Source organism: Puma concolor, chromosome A3, assembly GCF_028749965.1.
Source record: "Puma concolor isolate L17-30 chromosome A3, mPumCon1.1.hap2, whole genome shotgun sequence".
Classification (NCBI taxonomy): domain Eukaryota; kingdom Metazoa; phylum Chordata; class Mammalia; order Carnivora; family Felidae; genus Puma; species Puma concolor.
Window position 1 is genome coordinate 1,108,147 of NC_141669.1, and position 23,783 is coordinate 1,131,929.

The 23,783-nt window shown below is 56.6% G+C and overlaps 1 protein-coding gene and 2 long non-coding RNA genes across 16 annotated transcripts in view; 2 read left to right on the plus strand and 1 right to left on the minus strand.

Moving 5' to 3' along the window:
* LOC147582180 (uncharacterized) overlaps positions 1-2,794 on the plus strand; it is a 36,719-nt gene extending 33,925 nt beyond the window's left edge. Inside the window, exon 5 of the long non-coding RNA XR_015248821.1 lies at positions 1,147-2,794. This is a non-coding gene — a long non-coding RNA (uncharacterized LOC147582180). The remainder of the gene's footprint in view (positions 1-1,146) is intronic.
* The window catches only part of MYT1L (myelin transcription factor 1 like), a 427,914-nt gene that overhangs the window by 38,665 nt on the left and 365,466 nt on the right, over positions 1-23,783 (minus strand). Inside the window, exon 19 of one of the 14 annotated variants that reach the window (XM_086699920.1) lies at positions 23,200-23,760. The exons of the other annotated variants lie outside the window; for them this stretch is intronic. Coding sequence (XP_086556046.1) covers positions 23,571-23,760 — 190 coding nt within the window. The 3' untranslated portion in view covers positions 23,200-23,570. Of the gene's footprint in view, positions 1-23,199; positions 23,761-23,783 lie in introns of those variants that run through there. 14 annotated transcript variants of the gene reach the window in all.
* LOC147582181 (uncharacterized) lies at positions 12,041-20,153 on the plus strand. Its single transcript, XR_015248823.1, has 2 exons — positions 12,041-13,379; positions 13,737-20,153. It is a non-coding gene; the product is annotated as an uncharacterized LOC147582181 (long non-coding RNA).

The following is a 23,783-nucleotide window of genomic DNA, read 5'->3' on the forward strand; positions in this document are numbered from 1 at the left end:
TAAGGCTTTTTTAAACTCCTAGATTATATGCCGATTTTCTAGCTTTAAGAAATCTCAGCACTCAAAAATACAATTTTCTGAAGTCGGTGAATGAGGGAGTGATGATTCACCTAACAAAAGGGGTCTTTGCTTCCCAAGCGAGCCAGCTCCAGGACCCCTGATAATGGGGCGGTGTAAAATCGATTTACCAAAACTCGATTTGCATCTACCCATCTAAGAGCACATCTTTTCCATGAAAGGAGGCCCGTGTGGGATAATCAAAGTCCCCCGTGGATAAAATCAGACAGGAGCATGTGCCGCACAGCTTGGGTTTTGAAATGGCAGGAGAGATTGACTGGGTTTCCATGGAAACTCCCCAGAAGGCAGGCACGGGTTCTCTGCGCTGGAGTAGTCGGCCGCCCTCCCTGCTCCCTGGCAGTTCCCGGGGACAATGGCACCGAGTCTATTTTAGGTTCCTGTACTTGGAGATGCAAAAAAGTTCTGTGACATAAAACACTTGCTTCACACATCGCTTCTCTTTCAGTCCAAGGGACTTTTGGTGGCGATAGTCTGAGCAAGCACGGGTGCGGAGATAATCTGAGAGATCTCCTTGCCGCCCGGGGTGGGGTGGGGTGGGGGTGGGGGATGTTCGAGACAAAAACGTTTGTGCCTTATCTGTGATCTTGCATTTGCCTCGGGGTCTCAGTGATACCAGGAGAAAATGATTTGGGGTTACTGCACGTTATCATCTGGCTGGAAAAATTGGTCCGAAAAAGACATTTAGAAATGGCAATGGGGCGGGGCCCCCGGGGTGGCTCAGTCGGTTAGGCCCGACTCTTGATTTTGGCTCAGGTCATGATCTTACAGTTTGTGAGTTTGAGCCCCGCGTCTGACAGTGTGGAGCCTGCTTGGGAGTCTCTCTCTCCCTCTCTCTCTGCTCCTCCCCCCACTAGTGCTATTTCTCTCTCAAAATAAAGAAATAAACATTAAAAAAAAGAATGGCGATGGGAACATCATGCTAACATGTTTTAAAAGGTGTTTAGGTTTTGCAGAATCCAAGTATAATCTGGAAAAACATCAGGACCACTCACAAACTCCTGGACTTCTGACTTCATGGACCCGCTCCTTCTCAGGTGGGAGCCGTGTGGGTTTCTGTTGCTTTTGCAGATCTAAGACGGCAAAGAGACCTGCGAGCCCGAACCTCCCAGAATGCCCTGTGCTCATGGCTGCACTGAGCTATGTACACCAAAACAAACATTCTGTTTGGATCTACACAGGAACTATCACTGATCACAGCCACAATGGGGGGTCATAGGATGTATGCCCTAATGTCAAAGCACAACTTAATGTCTCTCCATTAAAACACAAATCCTGGACACCATAAGACTTTTCACTGGCACACGTCCCAGGAATGTCACGGCCTCGTGTCTGCCCTGATCTGTCCCTCCGCGAGACATACACCTGTTACAGTGTTGTCTTCCCGTCCATCTAAAACCCCTGTCCTGAGACCGGGTGGGAGCAATGGAACTCATCAAACCCACGACTGAAGTGTCATCGATTCGTTATTGGTAAGAACATCTTTAAAGTGCCTCCTCCAAGGTGCTATTGTGCCCCTCTCTTTTGAAAATAAATATGAGGATTTGGCAAAGAGTTCTATTAAGAAAGACATCTAAAATAGGGCGTTTTCTTGCAGTTAAACGGATGCCTGCATCAGAGTGCATGTTACTACACGTTGTGATCTGAGACTGGTGAACCGCTGTGGCTTCTGCCCCCCTGGCGACACGTCAGTGAGGTGCAGGGCGGATTCCATGCACACGAGCATTTCTTCCTGGGGACCCCAAGGTGCCCAGGCGCCCTTGCCGGGTAGCAGGTGGCTAAGCCCCTGACCCCACAGGGCCAGCCCCTCGCCGTCTACCTGGGGGGTGACGCCGCCCCGAGCGGTAACACACCCTGGGTGCGGCGGCCTCTGTGACCTTGTGCCCAGCGTCCCCCCTCGCTGTGCTGGCAGAAAGACCCAGCTCGTCTCCTGCGAATCAGCTTACAGCAAAAAAATATCTGAAGGTGTCTCAGGCTCTCTCATCCTGGTAAAAGTCAATCACTTATTTTTAAAAACCTTCTACATAGAGGCAGAAAGAACCGTGGGTGTCTCCGGGCTGCACCGGGAGAGTCTGTGGTTGACCCGCCTCCGTGAACTGCCCTGCGAGGCTGAGGACAGTAGCTAGAAATCCACAGAAACAGACCCTGAGGATCCAGGGTGATCATACAAAATGGTCCAAGGGGTGCACTGGAGTTCTGGGAGGATTTCGTGGAAAGGCCCTCGGCCACGTTTCTTGCTCATTTCTTTCGTGGCAACTCTATCAAGGGAACGTAATTAAGTAAAATGCCAAGTATTAAAAAATATGTAATTTTTTCTATTGCCCTCAACTTTAAAAGAACTCATAAAAATGTAAGATTAGGCCTCGTCCATAATAGCAAAATATGTTTGTAAATTGGAACGATTCAGGCCACATGTACAAAAGCCTTTGCTTTATTTATGTAAAAAGTTCAATTCAGAAACTGCTTTTTATTTTTTTTTTTGCTTAAAGAGATATGGTTCTAAAAATATATTTATTTTGTTTTTTTCTGTCACATAGGCGGGAAACAGTAAAGAAATTCAGAGGAGTGCAAAATAAAGATATTTTCAATGGAAAAATGACATACACTGATTCTTACGCTACATGTCCGTGATTTTTCTCCCCAAATGCAAAGAGAACAGGTCACTTAAAAGCAACATACATTACTTCTGCCCAATTTCTTGGATATATTACCTGAAACTCAAGGAAAGACAAAATCTTGCAAATCATTTTTTAACCTGTAAGACATTCATTAATTTTCCCTTTTTTTTTTGAAATGCAGTATTAAGTATGCATACTTGAGCCTTCTGCAGCCCAGACACAGAGGCCCCACGCTGTCGTGTGGCACTCTCCAAGCGTCCCCCGGCCCCAGCCACCCGGCAGAAATAGCTCACGACACAGCCGAGCTACAGAGTCCGAGCTGTGGGCTGGAGCCCCGTGGACGCTGCAGGGCTTGGGGAGAGGCGGGTCGGGCCCCTCAGCCGTCCCACCTGCGGAGAGGTCGGCTGGGGCGCCGGTCCCGCCTGCCAGAGCCCCTGAGCGCCTGTCCCCTCCGGGAGGCAGTTCTGGGGGAAGTCCCCGATTTGCTTCCCGCTTTGGTCCCCTGACACCTGGTTTCTCCCCGTCCCCCTTCCTCCTTGAGGGTCGGGCGAGGGGCTTTCACGTGGCCGTGTAGGACATTCTAGCTTTATGGAAACCTACGTGTTTCAAAGTGTGAAGCGGCCACACCGATATTAGAAGAATTTAGTTGGAAAACTTGCTTGCTCCCTGATTGTGTGTCACATTTTCGTCCGAGCGCTTTTCTCTTTAAATTACACTCAAAAACAAACCAACAAAGGAAAAAGACTGTTAGAGGTACTCTTAGCATGATTAAAAAAGTTCATTTCGGTCGTTCAGGTAACCTTTCTGAGTAGGTCAGGCCGCAGGTGCGAGTGCGGCCGTGCGGGGCGGGAACCCTGGGCCCTGGGTGGACAGAGCGCCCCGGGAGCTGTGCGGTCGGGAGAAGCAGGGGGACGTGGGTGGAGAGTTAGGGCCGCATCAGTTCCGCGGGGCCCAATAGTTGTGCGGGCCACAGCACGCGGTGCGTGCGGTCAGGTCCAGGGGGCTGGTTCTTAGCCTCAACCCGTCCACAACCGGGATGCTTCTGGCAATTTTCATCCTCACTCAGAGGCCCACGCGCTGGCCGCCAGGCTCGGTCCCCTCCACCCTGACGTGTGCTGTGTGAACCCCCGTCCGCCCTCCCCTGACCCGGGCCCCGGGGCGCCTCCCTGGCTTTGGCCGGGCCTGCGGGACCACACGGGCCCCCGCGGAGCTGAGGCGGAGTCTGGGCCGTTCCGGGCCCGTTTGTCCGGGGGCCGCGGGAGCCGCTGGGGGGAGGTGCAGCCTGTTGTTCATGCCGCATGCAACTCTTAGTCCTCTCCACGCATGCAGCCTCCGGGTCTTAAGCTCTAACTCCTCGGTCGGTCATGCTGCCTCCTCGTCCGGGGGGTGGGAGCCTGACTGGGGCCCTCGCCGCCACACCGCACTGCCGCCCGCGGGGTGGTCCCGGCAACGTCCGGGAGTAGGCTCCTGTCCGGTGCGGCCGAACGTACCTAGCACATCCTGGCGTCCCAGTCACTTAACGGGATGTGTCCATGGGGACTGCTGCCAGAGCACATGCACGTCCAGCAGCAGTGAAGCGGCTAAACAAGAGACTGGGGCAGCCGGAGCCACAATTGGAATTGGACTCGGAGGACCCATGCAAGAAAAAACACACAAAAGGTGACTGGTGCGGCTGAGCGAAGGCAACAGAAACCAGCATTCCAACGTCCTGTCCCACGCGGGCGTCCACGTGCACCGCGACCTCGGGATGCGGGCGGGCTCCACCCTGGGCATGCAGGGACCTCGCGCGGGGCCCTCGAGGAGGCACTCACCTGTGGCCGATCGCACTGAGCTCTTAGGCAGTCAGTGTCGTCTAGTGTAGGGAGGGCGGTTGGCAAGGACTGGGGCGCCTGCCGGCCGCGGGGCGGGGCTGAGATGCGCGACGGGGAGCGCCTCGACCCGCGAGGCCCGCACCAAGGTGCCCGGCCTCTGAGAAGGGGAGGGCGCTGGGGACCGTATCTCCCCCCCCCCCCCCACCCCCCGGCCTTGCTGGTGAACAGCCAGACGTGGAACCACAAGGACCAGCCTGCTGTCGGGGGCCACTGGCTGGGGAGGGGCTCTCTGCAGAGGCTGGCGGCCCGGCCACGCCGCTCCGCCTGCGTCACGAGCCAGGCGGGCCGCGCCCGAGACAGACGGATGACCCAGTGTGACCACGATGGCACCCTCGCGGCTACACTACCACTACCACCCGCGGTGGGCACGCGCCAGCCCACGCCCCGGCTCTGAGGACAGTCGGGGAGACCCGGGGGGCGGCTGCAAACCCGAGGCAGCGCAGACGCGGCGTTTGCACGTCTGGGGACACCGAGGCCCAGAGCGGTCTGCTGGGCCACGCGCAGGCTTCCGTGGCCAGCGGCTCGGGCTGTAAAAGCCACAGTGACTGGGGGACGTGGGTTCCGTTTCTCTGTCCAGAGACGGTTTGAAACTGCTTTTGAGTTCAATGAGGAGAGGGGCTTGGGTGGTTTACAAGCAGCTGCATTTCCTCAAGCTTCCAGACGTTAGCGGGAGAGTCAGGTCTTCGGGACAGAGGAAAGGAAAGGCCCCGGGGCCACGGAGCCAGGAGCAGCACACGCTCTCCTGGTAGCTGAGGTCGTGTTCCTGCTCCTAGCATTCTTTCTAGTTTTGTTTGTCCCGTTTTTCCCCTGTTTGTCATGTTTGGGGTCTTTTATTTTTTGAATCTCTCTTTTGTCTGGAGGAAATGTGTTTGGTCCTGACCGGGAGACGAGAAAACGGCCTGCTGCCTCTGCATCCTGTGTTGGCCTGGGCCTCTCCGTCATCTCTCACAGTGCCACCTTGTGTTCCTCTCCTGCCGTCCCCAAACCCTGTCTTCTGCCCAGCTGCTTGTTGCTAGCTACCTGGTTTTAAGCTATTTTTTTAGTTTATTTTCTGCTCTGTCATCCCTCACATAACACGATTGAGTTCCAGCCTTTTCTCCCTTCTTCCTGGGGGGCCTGCCTTGTTTCGTACCTTGGTTTTTTTGGGTCCCGTTTCTAAGTGATTTCAGAGACTCTTAAGTTAGCATGAGTTCTGAGAACTAGGTTGATCAAATATGCTTATTTTACAGGCAAAGAGACAGATCCAAACAGGTGAAGTATACTGTTTAAATTTGCACAAAGAGCCGCCAGGTCAAGATGAGAACAGACATGCCTTCGGACCCAAAGCTCAGCTAGACTCGCCGTAAATGTCCCCTTGTGATCAGTGGCTCCTACCCTACAAAGCTGCCCCTCACGCCGGGCTCATTTTGTGCTGCAAGACAGAGATCACTTGTTCGTCTGTTTGCGATCCCCAGTGATCGATCTGCAAGGACCCTCGTGTCTCCTAAAACAGGGAGAGTGGAGGGGATAGCAGGAAAGTACAATGAATTGCTCTAGACCTTTGTACTGAGGATGTAGCCAAAGCGGTTTCTAAGAGTCACACTGTCCGCCGACCGTGTGGTCCCCCTCCGGTCACGAGGGGCCGAGCAGAGAGCAGGGGGCTCAGTGCCCGCACCCTTGCGACCGGAAGGTCTGACCCCGGTGCTGGTTCTGGAGTCTGCACAGCACGTGCGTTCCACTGAGGACAAGACGGGAACCAGCGAGAGCTGAAGACGGGGACACCAAGTCCAGATGGAGAGACCAGGGCAGGCGCAGAGGAGGGTGGCAAGAAGGGGGCTGAGGGCAGCACAGGTGTCCACAAGACCCTGCAGCCCCTGCACACGGGCCACTGTCCCGGGCGGGTGTGGGGCCGGGAGGCCCCGGGCACCCCCGTGGTGCCTCCGAGCTCGGCAGCCCGGCCAGACGTGTCCTGTGGCAGGGACCCGAGAGCGACGGGGCTGCCCTCGCCCCGACCCCTCAGCCCCCGGGAGAGAGAACCAGGGACCCGTTCCTCCACAGACGCCCAAGCCTTGTTGGGGAAGCCTCAGCTGAGAGTCGGGAGCTTGGGAGAAGCGAGGACGGTGTGCCGTGCGCCAGCCGGTCTGCGGAAGGGACGCGGTGGTGACGCGGCAGAGGGGACACAGAGGCTGCCTGCTCAGCCCGGGCCCCTGGGGGAGTTCGGGGTCTGTCCCTCCCGGACCTGCCAGACAAGTTAGAAGAGACGGAGCAGAGAAAGATGCTGAGGAAACAAGACGAAAAGCCGTGATAAACCGAACGGACGCGAAAGACGCTGCTGGGCAGACGGCCTCCCTGGACATCTGCCCGCCGCGAGCCTGTGTCGTGCCCTGACTCTGCAGGGACAGGAGCTGCCTTCCGGCAGGGACCGGCAGGCGACCAGGTCACCTGAGAGAAAAGTCAATACAGCATTCGGAGGCGTTAGCTTGGAGAAGACAAGACAGCAGGAACCGAAGTCACTGTCCTCACAACAGGAAGGGAGGAGGGACACTTGCCCGAATGTGCCTAAGAGCCCGGGGCCACGCTCCTGGGGGGTCCTGCCCCCAACACGCGGTGCTCAACAGCAAGGTGGGGCCCCCTGGGAGCGTGGCAGTCCCTAGGGCGGGATGGACTGGCGCCTGCTGTGACCACCCCAGAGGCCTCCCGGGGCTGAGGGCCTGGGCTCTGTGCACAGCCCGAGGCGTCCTCCCTCTGGGGGACAGGCCGTGCCTTCCTCTCTGCGGCCCCCACGTCTCTGCAGGTGACTGGACGCCTGGGCCTCCCTCCTGGAAAGCTCTGCCTCAGGGCCCCCACGTTGTCACGCGGCCTTCCCGCCTGCGAGGGGCTCCTCCCTCGAGCAGGCCCTCTGGCCTCCGGCTTTTCCTCCTGTGTGTCCAGCCTCCCCGAGCCTCACGTGAGCCGAGCACTGTGCCTGGCTGTGTGCCGTCCCCTCTGACCTCCCAGAACCTTCCTCTCCTGCCTGCCGTGCCCAGGAGCTGGGGTGCCTTCCGGGTGGTTTGTCACTCTGAGCACAGGCTCTGGGGAAGGAGGGCGGAGCCCGAGCGGTGACACGGCCAGCCCAGGGCACTCCCCGCTGGGGCCCAGCGTCTGGTGGTTTCGTCCTCTCTGTCTGGTGTGGTTCTTGTGCTGTTTGGTCTTCCCGTTTGCAAACTAGGTCCTGAGGGTCACAGAGCAGGTGCAGATGCCTCAGAGCTCCGGCGTGTGGCCCTGAGTGTGGCCTGTCTTAAATGTCCTCCTCGTTCTCAGCAGGACGTTGGCAGCTAGGGTCACTGCGTCCTAGGTATTGGGCGTGGCCCGCCGTCCCCAGGGTGTTGTCCCCAGCTGCTCTCAGGGGAGGCTGGCCTGAGGACCCCGAGGGGGTGTCAGCGGGTTGCCCAGGGGGGACCGTGCTGTCTGGGTGTGGGGGGCTGGGGGGTGTTGAAGGGGACTCTGCCCAGGTCAGTGCGTGCAGCCCCACCCCTGCCGGGAAGTCGACTTGGAGGTGGAGGGGCCTTGCCTATCTCAGGCCCCCAAACCTGCCCGCGAGTGCTCGGCTCCCTGGGGGGTGTGAGAGCTGAAGCCAGGAACTCAGAGCTCCATGACCTGCCGGGCTACAAAGATCCTCATGTCCTGGGGGCTGCTGACCATCCGTCCCCCACTTGGTGGAGAAACAGGTGACCGCCCTGCACCCATCTCAATTCCCGGGGGCACAGTGTGCGCTCTGTGGCTCTCCAGGGAGGGTCGACGAGGACAGCCTCTCCTACCGACCGGTGATACTCCAGGCGCTCGGGCCCTCGGCAATCACGCTGTGGGCCCACACTGTGGGCCCGGAAGGTCGCCGTGGACATTCTGACTGTGTGCCTGCTCTTCACGAACACCCTGTGCTCTGGGTCACAGACGACACAGGCCCAGAGATGCTCATACTGTGCTCACAGCAGGAAGTGGCAAAGAGGCTTGATTCCCACCCACTGGCGGCCTGCTGTGTGCGTCACAGACAGGGGCATGCTCGCGGGAACGTGGGGCAGGTGTGGGAGCAAAGCCAATGCTTGTGGAGTGACTGGGGTCCCCAGAGGGGTGGTGGGAGGGGAGAGGTGGGTTGGGGGGTGACTGGGTCCCCAGAGGGGCGGTGGGAGGGGAGGGGCACAGAAGGAGGTCCTTGGTGATGTCTAGAGAAGAGGGCTCCTTCAGAGCGGGGAGGGAAGGTCGGACGACGTGCAGAGTGAGGGCCCACGACGAGAGGACAGTGCAGACACACGTGGCAGCAGGTGGCGGCGGGTCCGAGGGGACGGGAGGGGAGGGCCTTACGGTGCCGGGTCCCAGCGGGAGCAGAGGAAGGAGCCCTCGCACCCCAGCCGGGTGCCGTCCGATCAGGGAGGGGGCTCTCGTCCGGGCCGGGGGCTCTGGTCGGAAGGGATGGCCTGCAGTGACCCTGGCCGGCCACACACACGCCATGTGCGAGGGCACCCTGCCTTGGCGATGGTGACGTGGGTGCCCCCGTGGACACTGTGTGGTTTCCTCCGTCCCTGGAGCCGGTGTGAGCGAGTCGGGCCTTCCCGACTCCCAGCCACCACGTCCAGACAGGCATCCGGTCCTTGGGCGCATCTGGATCTGCCCGCGGAGAGGAAGCAGCAGGGGACGTCGGGCGATGACAGGTGGCAGTCGTGGTCCTGGGTGGTGTCGCTGCTGCATGAGGGCGCGGGCGGTGGAGTCTGGAGGTTCCCTGCTCATTTCAGGTGCAGCTATTTCTGCCAAGAAACACACCCGCGCCCAGTCAGAGCTACGGGGTCTGCTGCTTGTGGAAGCGGGAGCGTCAACGCCGTCCATCTCCATGTGAGCGAAAGCAGCCTTGGGTCCAAGTTTGAAGGAAGTAATGTTAAGATATGTTTGTTCCACAGCGAACTTTGACGGAGACTTCAGTTGCCTAACACCAAAAGGGTGTTGCTTAGGAAAAGATTCACATTTAAAAATGATCTCTGTTGGGGCGCCTGGGTGGCGCAGTCGGTTGAGCGTCCGACTTCAGCCAGGTCACGATCTCGCGGTCCGTGGGTTCGAGCCCCGCGTCGGGCTCTGGGCTGATGGCTCGGAGCCTGGAGCCTGGAGCCTGTTTCCGATTCTGTGTCTCCCTCTCTCTCTGCCCCTCCCCCGTTCATGCTCTGTCTCTCTCTGTCCCAAAAATAAATAAACGTTGAAAAAAAAAATTTAAATAAAAATGATCTCTGTTATGTAAGCTATAAAAAAGGAATGGGAGGGGCGCCTGGGGGGCTTGGTGGGGTAGGCGTCCCACTTGGGCTCAGGCCATGATCTCGCGGTCCGTGGGCTCGAACCCCGTGTCAGGCTCCGTGTTGACAGCTCAGAGCCTGGAACTGCTTCAGATTCTGTGTCTCCCTCTCTCTCTGCCCTTTCCCTGCTCACATGCTGTCTCTCTCTGTCTCAAAAATAAATAAACGTTAAAAAAAACTAAAAAAAAGGACTAGGAAAGATTTTCTGGAAAAGGAAGGGAGGGAAAAGAGAAAGAAAAACAAAGACAACTTTTATAGCTGGGAAATCTCTTAGGGGTCAAGGGGCTTTGGTGATTTCCAGTCTTCCTGTGTCAGCAGCCGTTGTGCGGGAAGGTCTCTGGGGGCCGTCCTTTGGCTCAGAAGACAGGGCCAGTGTCAATGTCCCGCGAGGGGGCTCCTCAGAGGCCCGTGAGGGGTGGGGAGGACGTTCCTCACCCCCACCCCCGGCAGACCTGTCATGGGGTGGGGGGGCGCTGGGTGAGGAGTGAGTTGCCATGGCAACCCACCGTTTCCCCCACCCCCCTCCCCGCCCCCCTGCCCTGCTGCAGGTTCTATAATGCGCAGGACATTCTGAGCAGCAGGGCACGGAGGGCGGTGGGGGGGCAGGGCAGGCCTTTCAGCGGGCACTAAGGGTCTCTCACCTGGATGAAGAGCCCTGTGGATACACACGCCAGCCTCAGTGCTTGGTGAACCGTGGCCCTCGGGGCCTCAGGAGGCTCCCCAGCAGCCAGGATGCCCCCGGGGCCGCCAGGGAGACTCGGGTCACGTGCATTTCGCTGTCCTAAACCGTAGATCAGGGCCGCATGCGCCACAGTCCCTGAGCACACGCTACCAAACACGAAGCAGGAGCCTCGCTAGTTTTGTGTGTGAGCCCGTGAGGGACTAAAACGTGTCTAGAAGCAGGGTCCAGGGAAGGTGGTGCAGCCTGGTGGCAAGGGCATCACGCTGGGCGTCTCGAGCCCAGTGCGTAAGAGGCCAAACCTGAACGTGAACCAGTCTGTGAAAGTGGGGAGCCTGGGTTTTCCCATCACTGCACAAGGGTTTTCATTTCTTTTGTCAGGAAAGGAGGCATTGGCCTAATCGGCTCTTTACATTTTAAGTCCGTTAAAAATAAAGAAACGTCATCCGTTGAATGTCCAATTGGCTTCTCGAAGGGTGATGAGCCCTCGCGTCACATTTTCTCAGACCAAGTAGGGAGACACGGAGGGTTCTCGTTCTGCACGAGTAGGTCAGCCCCTGCGGCGCTCATGGGGTTACCCAGTAGCGATCCGAGTATGTTCCGCGGGCGTCCGCCGACCGCGCTCCCTGCTCCACCGCAGACCCGCTACTTTGCCGGGAAGGTGCGCAGCTCCCGGGGCTCATCAGGCTCTTTGCCCCTTCCCGCCAGTGGGAGGAAGCGTGACAGGACTCTTGTGCTTGCTGGCGGGGACTGGTCCCTCTCTGGCTGCTCCCTGCTCTCGGGGGGTGTGGAGAGGTCACGACAACCCGCACCCGGAGGTCTGAGATGGCCCTCCCAGGGGCTCCAGGCGCGGGTGCGTGTGGAGGCGCCGCGTCCTGCCGAAACCGTGCCTCGGCCTCTGGTCTCTGGTCGTCTCCTCAGTTGTCTCTGGACCAAAGCACACATTTCAGAAGAAGGTGAAAGTGTGTTCCTTTCTCCTGGACCAGGGCACCAGCAGAGCTCAAACGCTAGACAAGGTCGGCGGGTCCTATCCACCGTGAGCGCCAAGGTTCTGGGCAGGATCTGGAAGGAGGGTTTTCCCTTATGGCTCAGCACAGTGGATGTGTTGGTCAGTACTGACTTCTCCTCTAGTTAGAAGACAGGACCGAGTCTTGCCCGCGTGGGAAACAGCTCCGCAGCTGTGGTCCAAGTGCAGAACTCACGTTCAGAGGTCGCAGACGGTCAGTGTGTGGTCCCCGCGTGGGAGCAGAAACCCCCACCCATGGCGGGTTTCAGGCGGTCAGCCCTTCTCCGCTGGCCAGCAGTGGAAGGGGCACGTTGCGTATTTTGAAGGCATCGCAAAGTCTCCTCTGGCGGACCATGAGAGGGGGTGGACATCAGAGAGGGCCACCGTGGGGGCCACCGCAGACGGGCTCTCCCAGCATCTCGGCCACCTCCAGGCCTGGCTCATTCCCCACAGTGTGTCACTGAACCTCGGCAGAAAGCCAGCATTCGGAGGAACTGAGAATCAGCTGACTTCGGGGGTGGAACTGAGTCCTGCTCTGTGTTTACCCTTTAACCCTTAGTGAGTTGGAAATCCGCAGGTGTCTGCGTGAGGGCGGCCGGGAGGGGCTGAGGCCAGGCCCCGGGCGACTTAGAGTGAAGCTGTGATTCCAGAAAGTCTCTGGGCACCTGATCCTGATTTTTCCAAATAAGAAACATGAAGTTCAGAACTTTGGTTGACTTGCTGGGGGCCACTCAGCGAGGACACGGGGTGGGTCTGAGACGATCCCGTCTGACCCGAGGCGGAGCCCCTCTTCCCGCGCCGCACGGGCCCAGCCACATGGCCGCCCACCTGAGGGCGCACCTGTCTGTGTCAGGGTGGGGGTCAGGGTCGGGGTCAGGGTTGGGGGGAAGCCTGCTCAGCGCTGCCCGGCGGGACGCGGCTTGGCCAGAGGGAGGCTTCGGGCTCCTGCCGAGACCGTCTTTCCCGGCTCTGCCTGGCGCAGAGGTAACTAGCGTGCGGCCGGGAAAGCGGAAATCTAACGTGCGGTGCAGTGGGCTCGGGGTCTGGCCTAGGTCTACGGACGCAGGAAAGAGAAGCGTGTTTCTCTAGGTCGTCTGCGCTGCTCTGACCCGTAAGGCTGTGCGCTGAATAACAAAGGCCTGCTTCTAAGCGGTTCTCGTCTTGAAATGCGTGTCATCCAAATAAGGCAAGAGAACTGAAGGAAGAATCCGAGATAGTTGGACAAGTAAAGAAATGACGGAGAATGGGACGATCGGAACACGCCAGTTGGGAAAACGGCTTGGCGCGGGAGGCGGGAGCCGAGGGGGGGTCGCCGAGGGACCGGGGCTGCTGGGGAGTCTGATAGGCTGACGGACACCTCCAGTTGATGGTTTTGAGCCTGATTTGCAAGTCTGATAAAAGTGTTTAAAACGCTACCAGATCAGACAAGAATGAGAAAAGACATATTAGGAAAATGGAACCCTTTCATCTTTGAAATATTTTGATCTCGGTTGTTGGAGTTTGAAATGTAAGAAGTTTTCTTTCGCTCGCTCGTCGCTGGAATCGGGTCAGACTTCGGGCGCCGATTGCCTGTGTCTTTTCGTTCCAGGGCCCCCTCCCCCGCTCAGTCGGCCTCATTCCTGCCCGAGCCCGTGGCCCGACCCACCTGGCTGCCGCGGGCTGGCTCCTGCCCCTGTCTCGCCTCAGACCTCGCTCTTTCATTAACAGGTATTATTATGTCGACTTCTCTGGGCACCAGGTGCTTTTCCGAGCACTTGACAAACACAAACTCCTCAGTCCTGGTAACGAACTGCCAGGGGGGTGCCGGAACCGCCCCACTTTGTGGATGGGATCAGAGAGGTGAGCAGCGTCTGCGGAAGGCGGCCCAGTGTGGGGGTGGAGTGCGTCGGGAGCCAGGAGGCCCGGGCGGAGGTCCACACCGCTAAGCCTGCTGGCCGCCCCCGCCCCCGCAGCGCTGGGCCGGACCAACCACCCCCCCTCCGGACGTCCAGGACGCGCAGCCCCCGGTGCTCACGGTCTCCCGCGGCCCGTTCTTCGAGACCCGGGGACATTTCAACGTCTCTGGGCCTTTGAGGAGTCTCTGTGAATGCACTAAAATACCCTGATTTAAAAAATAATTTTCTAAGGAAAACAAATAGATCTAAACTACCTGGAGTGAAACATTAACCCCAATTTAATTATTTCTACTTGGCCTAGAAACTCCCTCCAGTTGCTATCCCTGGGGCTGAGAAGCCAGAGACGGGCGTTTTCAACGGCAGAAATTGCTGTCAGGACATGAAAAGGAGAAGTGCAGAGACACCTCAGGGAGAAGCCAGGCTTCCCGTCGCCGTGGGATTATTCTGACAGTGAGGGAGGTGTGACCGAGAAAAGCTGAGCGCCCCTTTGAAGAGCCAGAATTAATCACGGCGACCGAAAGGAACGGCTCAGGTGAGTGCTCTCAGCGCTCGGTGTGGCGTGGGAGTGGGCGCCGGGCGTGGACAGGGCTGCCCACGTCCGCACGCCCGTTCGGCGGGTTTCGAGGGGCCCTAAGTGCACGTGTGGGGCCTCGCCGGGCCAGGAAAACTGAGCTGACACATCACACGTTTAACTGAGAACAAGCAAACACAGAAAATCCAACACGTACACATCAATATACATACTTCCTCAGGAACGAATACACTTTGGAGGGGAGCGTGTGCTCAATGCTATGTGGCCTAAAAACGCCCTACTGGAAACTGGGACACTGTCTCCTACCCTCAATCTAAGTCAGCGTCTCGGGCGTGGGAGAGGGTGGCCCGTGGCGGCCCAGGGGCTGGGGCCACGGGATGTGCTCTCGGGACCAGGAGGAGCGACAGGCTGTCAGGCCGGGAAGAAGGAAGCAGAGAGGGGGCTGGGCCACCCGTCAGGAGCCACACACGCGCCCTCAGAGGCCCCAGTGGAGAGGCCCACGCCCCAGATAACCGGGCCTGTGCCTGTGTCCCTCCACGAACAGCCCAGGGCTCGGCAACAGGTAAAGTCGTTTTTGTTTGAAGACGAGATCTAAACGTGCGTAAGCGGGTGCACACGGACACATTCCGTGTACTTGCTGCAGTGAGTCCTGGGACCCTCAGCTGGCAAGTGGGGCCAAGAAGGGACGCCTCTTCTCCGTCCTCTGCTCTGTCTCCAGGCGGTCCTGCGTCGGGGGACGGGGCTGCAGCCGTATCACCCGCGTGCACCTCCGCGAGGCCAGACAGACTGCACGAGCCTGGAGCAGCCGACGACGGACGCCACTCACCGCGACGGTGGCCTCGTCCGCGCTCCCCGCGGACCTCGTGAAGCTCACACGCCATTCCTGCCTTTCCACTCAGGGTGCAGAGTTTCCAGGCTCACTCTTCCCCGGTCAGCTCGCAAGAGGGCCTCCCGTCGCAAGGGGGAGGTTGGAGCTCAGAGCGAGCCGCCTGCTGACCCCACCGACCAGCACTGACCCCACTCAGCAGCCTCCCTTCGATTCCCGGGCTCCTTACACGGTCCGTTGTACAAGCAAATGATTCTGACTCATTCACGAACTCATTTACTTGACGGCTTGGCTGCCCAGCGACGTGCAAAACGCCCGTGGATGCTGCAGGGGAGCGGCCACACGTTGGGGGCCCAGGTCACACCCTCCAGGAGCCTCCCTTCCCATGCACGACACAGGTGACCAAATACCCACAGCGTGAGGGAGGGCGTCATCGCCGTAGTAAGAGGCCGGTGCGTCGCCGGGTCCTGGGTGTGGAGCGGTCTGTCCGTGCGTTCAGGGACTCTGGGAAGGGCTGACCTCGTTCCGTGGCCGGGCTTCCGTGGGCACAAGGTCAGGGAAGGTCATTGCAAGGGAATGTGCCTGTGCCACAAGGGTCACGTATTCCTTGTGCCATGAACTGTGCATACGTTTGTGAATGCTTATTTCAAGAAGAAATATGCAGTGAACGATCTCTTAAGCCTCAAGGTGCAACGGTCTGCAAATCTATGCGAATCTATGGTGTTTCCTTCCCATCAAGGCGTTTCTCCCAAAAAGGCCCAGCTCCCCAGGGACAGCCGGCCTCACTGCTCTTCTGCCCCTGCCTGGAAGGCTGTGCTGGCGGGGTCTCGGGGAAGCCTGGGGGCAGGTCCCCTGAGGCACGAGTGGAAGCCCGCTGCCCAGGAACAATCTTCACAGACGTTCATTTTAACTCTTTCTCGACCAACGCGTCCCCTGTGCCTCAGCGCCACCGGCCCAAGGATTCCCTCCGGCCAGAGGACGCCTGCCCTCACAGCTGTGTCCTGCCTCTTTGATCACGCACTACGGAAAACTCGTCACTGGAGTCCTGTCTCAATGATCCCCACAAAGTCATACTGTCTTCACTAGTCAGCGGTACAGTTTTGAGTTTTGAAGTCTCAACCTGCTAAGCACACGCTCTCGGTGAGGTCTGCAGGCGCCACTGTCTGTAACCTGGAAACCTCTTATGCTCCCGCGTGCTCAGGGCCGTTTCCTGCCGGTGGGACGGAGGGATGCTGTCCTCTGGGGTCAGCCGGACGATTGGAGGGAGATTATCTGTGACAGGACTTCCCAGCTTTGTAACCGTTTTCCCTTCCAGGACTCGATCAGCTCATCCGGGCCCCTCCTGCCAATGAGGGAGCAGGTAGCAGCCCAGGAGCCTGGCCGGCTGGGTTTCGCGTGGGTGAGAAGGACGGCCCTGCTCTCTTTGTCCACACTCGCTCCTGGAGCGTCACTTAGCCCGCCGTGGAAGCGCCCGACCGTCCCCCCCCAGAGCCCCACGCTTGCTCTGGCCTCGCCCGGAGTCCTGCATGGACGTGCAGCCCTCGGCACGGGCACCCACAAGACCTCCGCCTGCCCCGCCCCCGCCCCACGTGTCCCCTGCAGCCGCAGCCCCAGGAGAGGGCAGCCTCTGGGCGCCTCTGGGTGCGTCTCACGCCTACGTCCAATCCCCCCTGCAAACCTGCCGTTCTGCCCACAAAACGCCCAGAACTGGCTGCTTCTCACCCCTGCTCTGCTCCTGACCACCTGTAGCCGGGACTGTCACCGAGACCTGTGCCCGCCCTCCCTGCGCCTCCTGCCACACTTCACGCTGTCCCCTATGTGGCACCTGGCGTGGCTGTGGGAACACGTCAGATCCTGTCACCAGTGTGCAGGTGGTGGGGGGTGGGGGGCTCCTCTTACTCAGAAGGGAACTCAGAGCCCTTATAAGCCCCTGTGGGACTTGACCCCTGCAGCCAAGCTTCACATTCCAGAACATTCCTCCCGCTGCTCCTCTTCTGAGTGTGCAGGCATTGTGCTCCTGCTGTTTCCCCCACTATCAGGAGGCAGGGAAGGACAGGGAGTGGGGTCGCTGGCTACCTGCCGGGGACCGGAGCAGTGGTCTCATGCAGCAGGCGTTTGTAAGCAAATCACCGTGAGCAACGTGAGACTTTGCCTGTTGTCCTTTTCTAAAGCTTAGACAAGAATACTTGAGTTGTCATTTCTATGAAATAAACTACACACGTGCAGAATATGCCGTCGCACTTCATAAAGCACTTTCACATCTGCAGTCCACCCCCGCTGACCTTGACCGTGTGAGGGGTCTGCCCTAGTCCCCAGAGGAAGAGCGCCCCGTGGGCGGTGCACGCTTCGGGCATCTGGACTCCCGGCGCTGGGGGTTTGCTCTTGCTTTGTGTGTTGAATGGAAGCCACAGAAACGCCTCCCCACCCAGAAATACGATGCGGCTGTTAAATAAGATTACCCGACCAACGTGTTGAGCAAAAAAGCAGGTTTCAGGATCACAGAGAGATTGTGGTTGAAGAAAGTCTTACCAGATGCAGTACAGAGACAAAGGTACAGGGTTTCTTTCCCTCCTTTTTCAATTTCCGGTGGCTTATGTCTAAAACCTTCCTTGTCTTGTTTTTTTCTTTTTTTTTTAAATTTTTAATGTTTTTATTTATTTTTGAGAGAGAGAGAGCGAGCGAGCGAGCATGAGCGGGGGAGGGGCAGAGAGAGAGGGAGACACAGAATTTGAAGCAGGCTCCAGGCTCCGAGCCGTCGGCACAGAGCCTGACGCGGGACTCGAACCCACGAACCGCGAGATCATGACCTGAGCTGAAGTCGGACCCTCCACCGACTGAACCCCCCAGGCGCCCCATAAAAGCCTTCCTTGCCTTGTTAAGAGCACATGTCCCCATCTGACGTAAGAGGATACCTCTGTCCCGGGAGAGGGTGATCTTACACGTGACGCACATTGTCAGCTGAACGGAATGGACGTACGCGGGAAGCACCGCCAGGACTTGAGCACAGAAGCAGAAAACAAGGAACACGGACCAAGGAGATGAGAAGTAGCCACTCCCACACCTGCCCTGGGAGCCAGAGCAGAAAGGGCACACGTCCGGGTCTCGTGGTCCCACGTCCTCGAGCGCGAGAGCAGAGAAAGAGGGCCCTCTGGGGGCCCTGAGAATGAAGTTTGGCTGAAACAAGTCACTTGTGTGAACCCGGGTTGTGGAAAGGGCATTGTAATGACGCATTCAGGAAGCAGGCGCTAACGTAATTGGAACAAGGGAAGGACTGACGCTCCCCTCTGTGTAGCAAGCTCTCTAACAGCGGGCTAATGAATGGTCTAAGCAGGCTTGAAAGAGAAATATTTAAGATACTAATGGCAAACAGTCTTCTAACAACCTTAAAGCCCCAAGTGTTAATAATGTATCTGCTAATTATAAGCCAGGTTTATTTAGTCACTGAAGAAGGTGGCCTAAGGATCTCTCTTTGATAACATCTGCTTAATGAAATTTGAATTTCTGTACAAGTTTGAAAGTAATAAAGTGGAATATATTTTTAAATAACATAACATACTTTCTCCTAACTTCTAATGAATGCTGCTCTCATGGCCCACAACAGTGAGGTCCAGGCAACACGCAGGTATTCGAGTCTGAAAAGTTACACTGTGAAATTTATATCGTGTTTAATTCTAATCTGTCTACAAATGGCATTAAATTAAAAAAAGAGACCAGTATGTAAATATAAAAAGACCTCCCCTCCATTTGTCTATGGCCTAGTACTAAAAAATGTTGAGTACCCAGATGCTAAAAAGAGTCATAAGCTTTTCAGTTGTAGGAATAAAATATTCCTGAATGTTTATTAGAATATGGTAAAAAATATCTTTAAAGAACAGTACAAACCGAGTCTGGGGTTCTCAGTGGCACTGTCCTATATGGACATCCGCTTGATAGCTGTGACATTTAAATTAGCTTTGACAAAATGGACACCCTGGAAAGTGCATTCCCCTGGCGGCCAGGGCGCGGTGCGGCGCCCAGGAGGTGTGTGTGGCTGCGGCTGCAGACCTCGGTTTGTCTGACCTCGTCCAGACCTAGATCTGGACGGAGCAGATCTAGAACATTTCCAACTCCCCAAGACTTCTGTTGGACGGCCCTGAAATACTCATCTCGCAGAGCCGAATTACATTTTCGTTTGGTTATTAGAAACTATTTGCACTGAAAATTTTTTTCTTAAAAAGAAAATCAGGCAAGACTGGGATTTCTCACGTCTTTACGCTATTACAATCTTCATGGACTCTACTGGAAGGCCGACCACATACCACTATTTCCTAACTGCGGGGAGAGGACACTACTGAGCACCTGTGGAGCCTGGAGACTTTGGCCATGCGGAGAACCAAATGGCAGTCACCAGGGCCAGGGTTGTACCTCTTTCTGTAAACAGGCAGCCGCAGAACTGCACCCCCCGTAAGGAGGCGGGTGGGATTTCCCCTGAACGGTCACTCCCGGGAGATCACAGGTCGTGTTCTGGGATAAAGACCTGGGCAGGTGGGGTTGTGAGCCGTTCTGCTCCTGGGTCCACCTGCAGATACTTCAGCCCTTCGGGGTCCGTCTTTCTAATCAAGAAAGAAACCAAAGAGAATGGTTCTCTCTCCTGAAATTGTCAGGAAAAAGTGTCCTCCAAAATCCTTGTCAATAATTTCCCAGAAGGAACATCTACTGTATTTCCAATTTTGTTCATTTTGCTCCGGGGAACTGTACATTAGTGAAGTGTTTACTGAAATAAAACCTCAAATTTATAATTAAAGGCCGATGAACCCGGTCCTTAGTGGCCACACGTCTTTCCCAAGGAGGCTGGCCTCTTGCCCTACTCAGTGCCAATGTGGGGCTCCTGTGATGTTGAAGGGAGGTCCATGCTGAGAATCACCCCAGCGGGGCCAGGCATGACAGGAATACGAGACCAAACCCCCGGGAATTGCGAGAGGCCAGAGTCAACTAGACATAGCATATGAAGCAGACCCAATGACAATTTGATGTGCTCTGTGACAGGAAGCGTGCCTAGCTCTGAATCCTGGCCTGAAACCACGGACGACAAAGCCTATAGGTTCACACACACACGTGTGTGTGAATACATTAATGACATATCTTCTATGTAAACGTGTACGCATATATAGAATACCTGTAAAACTGTAATATTTGAAATTGTAAGGAAAATAATGTTTCCTTTGTCTGGTGCACCAAGTATGCTGCGTATTTATAAAGAGAAGTGAGTAATCCGGAAGTGAGGTCCATCTAAAACGTCTGACTGTGAGTTCCTTGAGGGCAGACACTGCATCTGTTCTCCGACTACCGATTACAGGTGTTTAAATAAATAAGTGAATGAAGCAGTGTGGCTCCTGGCTCGTGGACATGCTGTGGTGTGTGCTCCCATCCAGAAGTCTCTGGAGGGTCCAGACTGCCCCCCTCCGAAGGGCTGCAGGCTGTGAGCCAGAGGCAAGCGCGGGGACAGCCTGGGCATGTGCGTTAAGTGATGCGCGCGTACCTACAGGCTCCAGAGGGGCTCCCCGGACCTCCTGCCCAGTGTCACCAGCAGGGGCTTTCCTGTTTGAATTGGAGGACACGTGATGTCCTCCACACCTAGAGACTCACTGACTACGGGGTGACTTAAGGTTCTCATGATACAAAGTCATTCAGTAAATGATCAATTAACTTGTACATTCTCCTCCTTTCAATTCTGGTTAATATTTTCACAAAACCCAAATTTTAAAAAGAGCTATGTGATTTTTGTGCATTGATAATAATGTTCACTGAGCGTCCTCTACGTGCCTGCTCCCAGCACGGTCCCATTTCACAAGGGAGGACACTGAGGCACCAAGTCCGAACGACAGTGAGGCCCACGCAAACACCCGAACTGCATCCCAGATGTTGCCGGAGAGCCCCGGGTGTGCTTCTGGAAAGCACAGGTCACTTCCTAAAGGGAATGGGACACTGAAGTTTGCTTCCGGTTTTGTTTTGGTTGGTGTGCGTGTGGATGACCTCCGGTGAGGTTAACGAGATGTACGCCCACGTCCAAACACCTGGGATGCCCACTGCACAGTCTGGGCGTAACGTTGACCACCAGGAGAAGGAAGTGGGGAGGGGGCTCCCTCGCAGAGACTGAGCCCAGGACGCGGGGCAGCGAGCCCCCTCCCGTGGTGCTGACCGTGGCAGCGTCCGTGCTCCCGGGAGAGTGGAGGCTACTCTGGTTGTCCTCCCCGTAAGCGAGAGTCTCTGTGAGCCGTGAGCTGAGGAGCACACAGCTTTGCTTTACCTGTTATGTGTGTGTGCTCACCCGTGTGTGTTCATCCGTGTGTGTGCTCAGCCGTGTGTGTTCATCTGTGTGCATATCAACGTGTACATCTGTGTGTTCATCATGTGTGTGCTCACCTGTGTGTGTGCTCATCCGTGTGCGTGCTCACCCGTGCATGCTCAGTTATGTGTGTGCTCACCCGTGTGTGTTCACCCGTGTGTGTGCTCATCTGTGTGTGTTCACCCGTGTGTGCTCACCTGTGTGTGTGCTCATCCGTGTGTGTTCATCTGTGTGCATATCAACGTGTACATCTGTGTGTTCATCATGTGTATGCTCACCCGTGTGTGCTCACCCGTGTGTGTTCACCCGTGTGTGTTCACCTGTGTGTGCTCACCCGTGTGTGTGCTCATCTGTGTGTGTTCACCCGTGTGTGCTCACCCGTGTGTGTGCTCATCCGTGTGTGTTCATCTGTGTGCATATCCGTGTGTACATCCATGTGTGTTCACCGTGTGCTCATCTGTGTGTGCTCATCTGTGTGTACATCCATGTGTACATCTGTGTGTTCATCCATGTGTGTCCACCTGTCTGTGTGCTCATCTGTGTTCATCCGTGTGTACATCTGCATATAAGTCTGTGTGTTCACCTATGTTCATCCATGTGTACATCTGAGTGTTCGCCCGTGTGTGTTCACCTGTCTGTGCGCTCATCCCTGTTCATCCGTGTGTTCATCCGTGTGTGTTCACCTGTCTATGTGTTCATCTGTGTACATCCGTGTGTACATCCATGTGTGTTTACCCACGTGTGCTCATCCGTGTGTGTTCATCTGTGTGCATATCTGCGTGTACATCTATGTGTTCATCATGTGTGTGTTCACCTGTCTGTGTGTTCATCTGTCTGTACATCCATGTGTGTTCACCCGTGTGCTCATCTGTGTGCATGCTCATCTGTGTGTGCTCTTCTGTGTGTGTACATCGTGTGTACATCTGTGTGTTCACCCATGTGTGTTCACCTGTCTGTGTGTTCATCTGTGTACATCTGTGTGTACATCCGTGTGTGCTCACCTGTCTGTGTATTCATCTGTGTGTGTGTGCTTGTGTATGCCTGGAGTCATCCTCAAACATTCTCATTTTCGGTTTGCTACAATGTGCTTACCTATAATTCCTAAATTTAACTTATTTTAAATCAGTCCTACTTACGATAACATAAGAAAATCTACGTGCAGCCAAACGTGTGCCTTTGGGTATTTTCGGAACCCGCTGGGAAGCGGACGTCCTAGACCTTGTACAGTTGTCGCACCCTGAGGCTTGAGGTACGTTCTGCAGGGGGAGCGGTGGGCACGTGCCCCGGACAAAACCCGAGCTGTGTGTGCTGCGTGTGCACAGGTCAGCAGTCCTGGCTGGTCTCCAGCGCAGCCCTGGGGGGCTGGGGGGAGTGGCTGCTGTGCGTGTGGGGCTGCTGGTGGGACTGAGCCGTCCACTCCCACTGCATTGCCCCTGATCTGAGGAGGGCCAGCGCCGTGTGCAAAACCCACTCGGTCTGAGCGCTGTCACTGCCCCCTACAGCCCGTGGGTCTAGGCCTAGCCACCAAAACACCCATCCCTCAGTGTCCACACCCGGAAAATGGGCCGAACCCCTCCAGCTCTTCTCTCCGGGGCAGTGTGTGCAGAGGCCCTCTGTGAACCGTCAGGCACCCTGGGCAGGGGACACGCCAACCCATCAGCTGCGCTCTTGTAGGTGCGGTGGGGAGGGGGGGCTCCCGAGCTCCTCTCAACCCCAGTGGGCAGAGCTCTGCTCTCGCACCAGGGGCCTGGTGGGGCTACAGCCCTGCCCGACCCTGCCACCACCAAGAAGCTGGACTCATACAGCAGTGGCCGCCCCTCCGTGGGAGAAGCCAGGCCCGCGTGGAGGGCAGCTGTGATTCACCAAGCCCTGTGCATTCCCTTTTGTAAACCGTGAAGACAAACCATTACAGAACTGAGGATTACGTACGGGAACTGGTGCCCAGGGAAAGTGCATGCCGGACAACAGAAGCCTCAGGACGAGCCGCCTGCATCAGACCCCAGTAAATAATCCTCCTGCTGCCTAAAAAAACCAGCCCTAGAACATTCTAGAAACAAGCGGCTTGCAAAGCAAAATAATACCGTGGCCAAAATTCAAACTTTTAATTCTTTGATTTAAATAAATTGTGGCATATGTAGGGGTTACAATTCCTGTGTACCTAGGACAGATGCCCAGAGACGCCGGGAAATGCAGGAAAACGCAGGGCCCCCACCCCATGGTGCTGAACCAGAAGCTCCAGCATCAAGAAGGACGGGTGAGCGGCCCCCACAACCCCCTCTCCCACCACGCTCACGAGCGGCAGGGACGGGGGCTGCTAAGAGAAAGATCCAAATAATGAAGAGGTATCTAAATTTGGCCAACCAAAGTATAAATGGAAGCCAATTTGGGGGCCCGTTTTTAGAGCTAATTGCCTCTGATTGAAATCGGTTTTGATTTGGCTCGAATTGGAGGCTCAGACGGCTACGGCACCTACATGCCGCCCATGTCTACAGTGATCGCGCATCTGGAAGCGGACGGCTCCCGGCGGGAGGACGCGGCTTCGCAGGAAAGAGGCCAACAGCGATGTGAGGCGGCTTCCAAGCTCTTCCCCGTTGGTCCCTTCGGGTCCTCTTGGCCATGAAATCTTTAGAGAGGGGACTTCCCTTCAGAATGAGAACTCGCGTTA